At 33.4% G+C, this 1,516-nt stretch overlaps 1 protein-coding gene across 1 annotated transcript; it reads left to right on the top strand.

The window, feature by feature from the left end:
- Positions 1–435: 435 nt before the first annotated feature.
- LOC145628025 (uncharacterized) lies at positions 436–1,149 on the top strand. Its single transcript, XM_081680355.1, has one exon. The coding sequence runs from the start codon at positions 436–438 to the stop codon at positions 1,147–1,149; it is 714 nt and encodes a 237-aa protein (XP_081536481.1).
- The last annotated feature ends 367 nt before the right edge of the window (positions 1,150–1,516 follow it).

The raw sequence follows: 1,516 nt of genomic DNA, 5'->3' as shown, positions 1-1,516 counted from the left end.
TTTGCTGACCATCCTGTGTTTCCCCCACAGTTATTTCGTCGAAGATTTCGCATGAACAAACATATATTTCTCCGAATAAAGCAAACTTTAGAAGAACGTTATCCTTTCTTTCAGCAAAGACAAGATGCTACTGGAGGATTTGGTGCCTCCGGATTGCAAAAAATGCACGGTTGCTATGAGGCTAATAGCTTATGGCACCTCTGCTGATTCTGTGGATGACTACATTCGAATTAGTGCATCTCTTGCAGGAGGTCCACTACAACATTTTGTGGAAGGAATTGTCTCTTACTTTAGTGATGAATACCTTAGAAAGCCCAATGAAGAAGATCTGCTAGACTACTAAGAATTGGTGAACATCGAGGATTTCCGGGCATGATAGGTTCTATTGATTGCATGCATTGACGGTGGAAAAATTGTACACTTCGATTAAAAGGTATGTTTTCTGTAAGACCAGGTAAACCCACATTAATCTTGGAAGCTGTGGCATCATATGATCTTTGGATCTGGCATGCTTTTTTTTTTCGGACACCAGGTAGTCGTAATGATATTAACGTTCTTGATAGATCCCCTTTGATTAACGATGTTTTTGAAGGTCGTGCACCTTCTATTAACTATGTTGTGAATGATCATCAATACAATATGGGGTATTATCTCACTGATGGTATATATCCTAAATGGGCAGCATTTATTCCTACAATATCACTACCACAAAATGAAAAAGAATGTCTTTTTGCTAAATTACAAGAAGCTAGACGAAAGGATGTTAAGCGTGCTTTTGGAGTATTACAAGCTCGTTTTGCAATAATACAGAATCCTGCGCTAGCTCGTGACTCATCAATGTTAGGAAAAATAATGATAGCATGTATCATTATGCACAATATGATCGTTGAGGATGAAAGAGATACGTATAAAACGTATTATGATCCAAATGAATTTGATCAAGCTACAAATGCGTCTTCAAGTAATAGAAATATTGAAGAGCCTTTTCAGTTTGAAAATAGCAACAATCGAATTGCAAGTTTGAAAACTTATATGTCTAATAGAACTCGTGTTCGTGATGAAGCTATGCATAGAGCCTTGAAGAAAGACTTAGTTGAACATATGTTGCTCAAATTCGGTGTTAACCATAGGCAAAATAATTTGCGTTAAAAGTTGTATAATCGTAACATTAAATTATTGTATTTGTACTCAATCACGCTTCATTGTTATCTTTTAAAGATTGTTGTCAGTTGATAGAATATGTATTATTTTTATTATTATCGAATTTAGTAAAGTTGCAATTATTGTGTATTTCTTAATTAACGACTAATTACTTACTAATTAAATAATATAATGCATTAAGTTTAAACATAAGTCATTTTATTTAATTAATGTATGCTAATAATAATTATTAGTTTTAATTGATTATTACCAAGTGCATTAGTTATATATATATGATAGGATTAAAGAGAGATATTGTGTAGTGGGGTTGGGTAAAAGTAGGAGAGAGAAAATGTATAACCAAAAATTTGTGATT

Source organism: Chenopodium album, chromosome 4 (assembly GCF_948465745.1).
Source record: "Chenopodium album chromosome 4, dcCheAlbu1.1, whole genome shotgun sequence".
Lineage (NCBI taxonomy): Eukaryota > Viridiplantae > Streptophyta > Magnoliopsida > Caryophyllales > Amaranthaceae > Chenopodium > Chenopodium album.
This window is presented reverse-complemented; position numbering and strand designations above follow the sequence as displayed.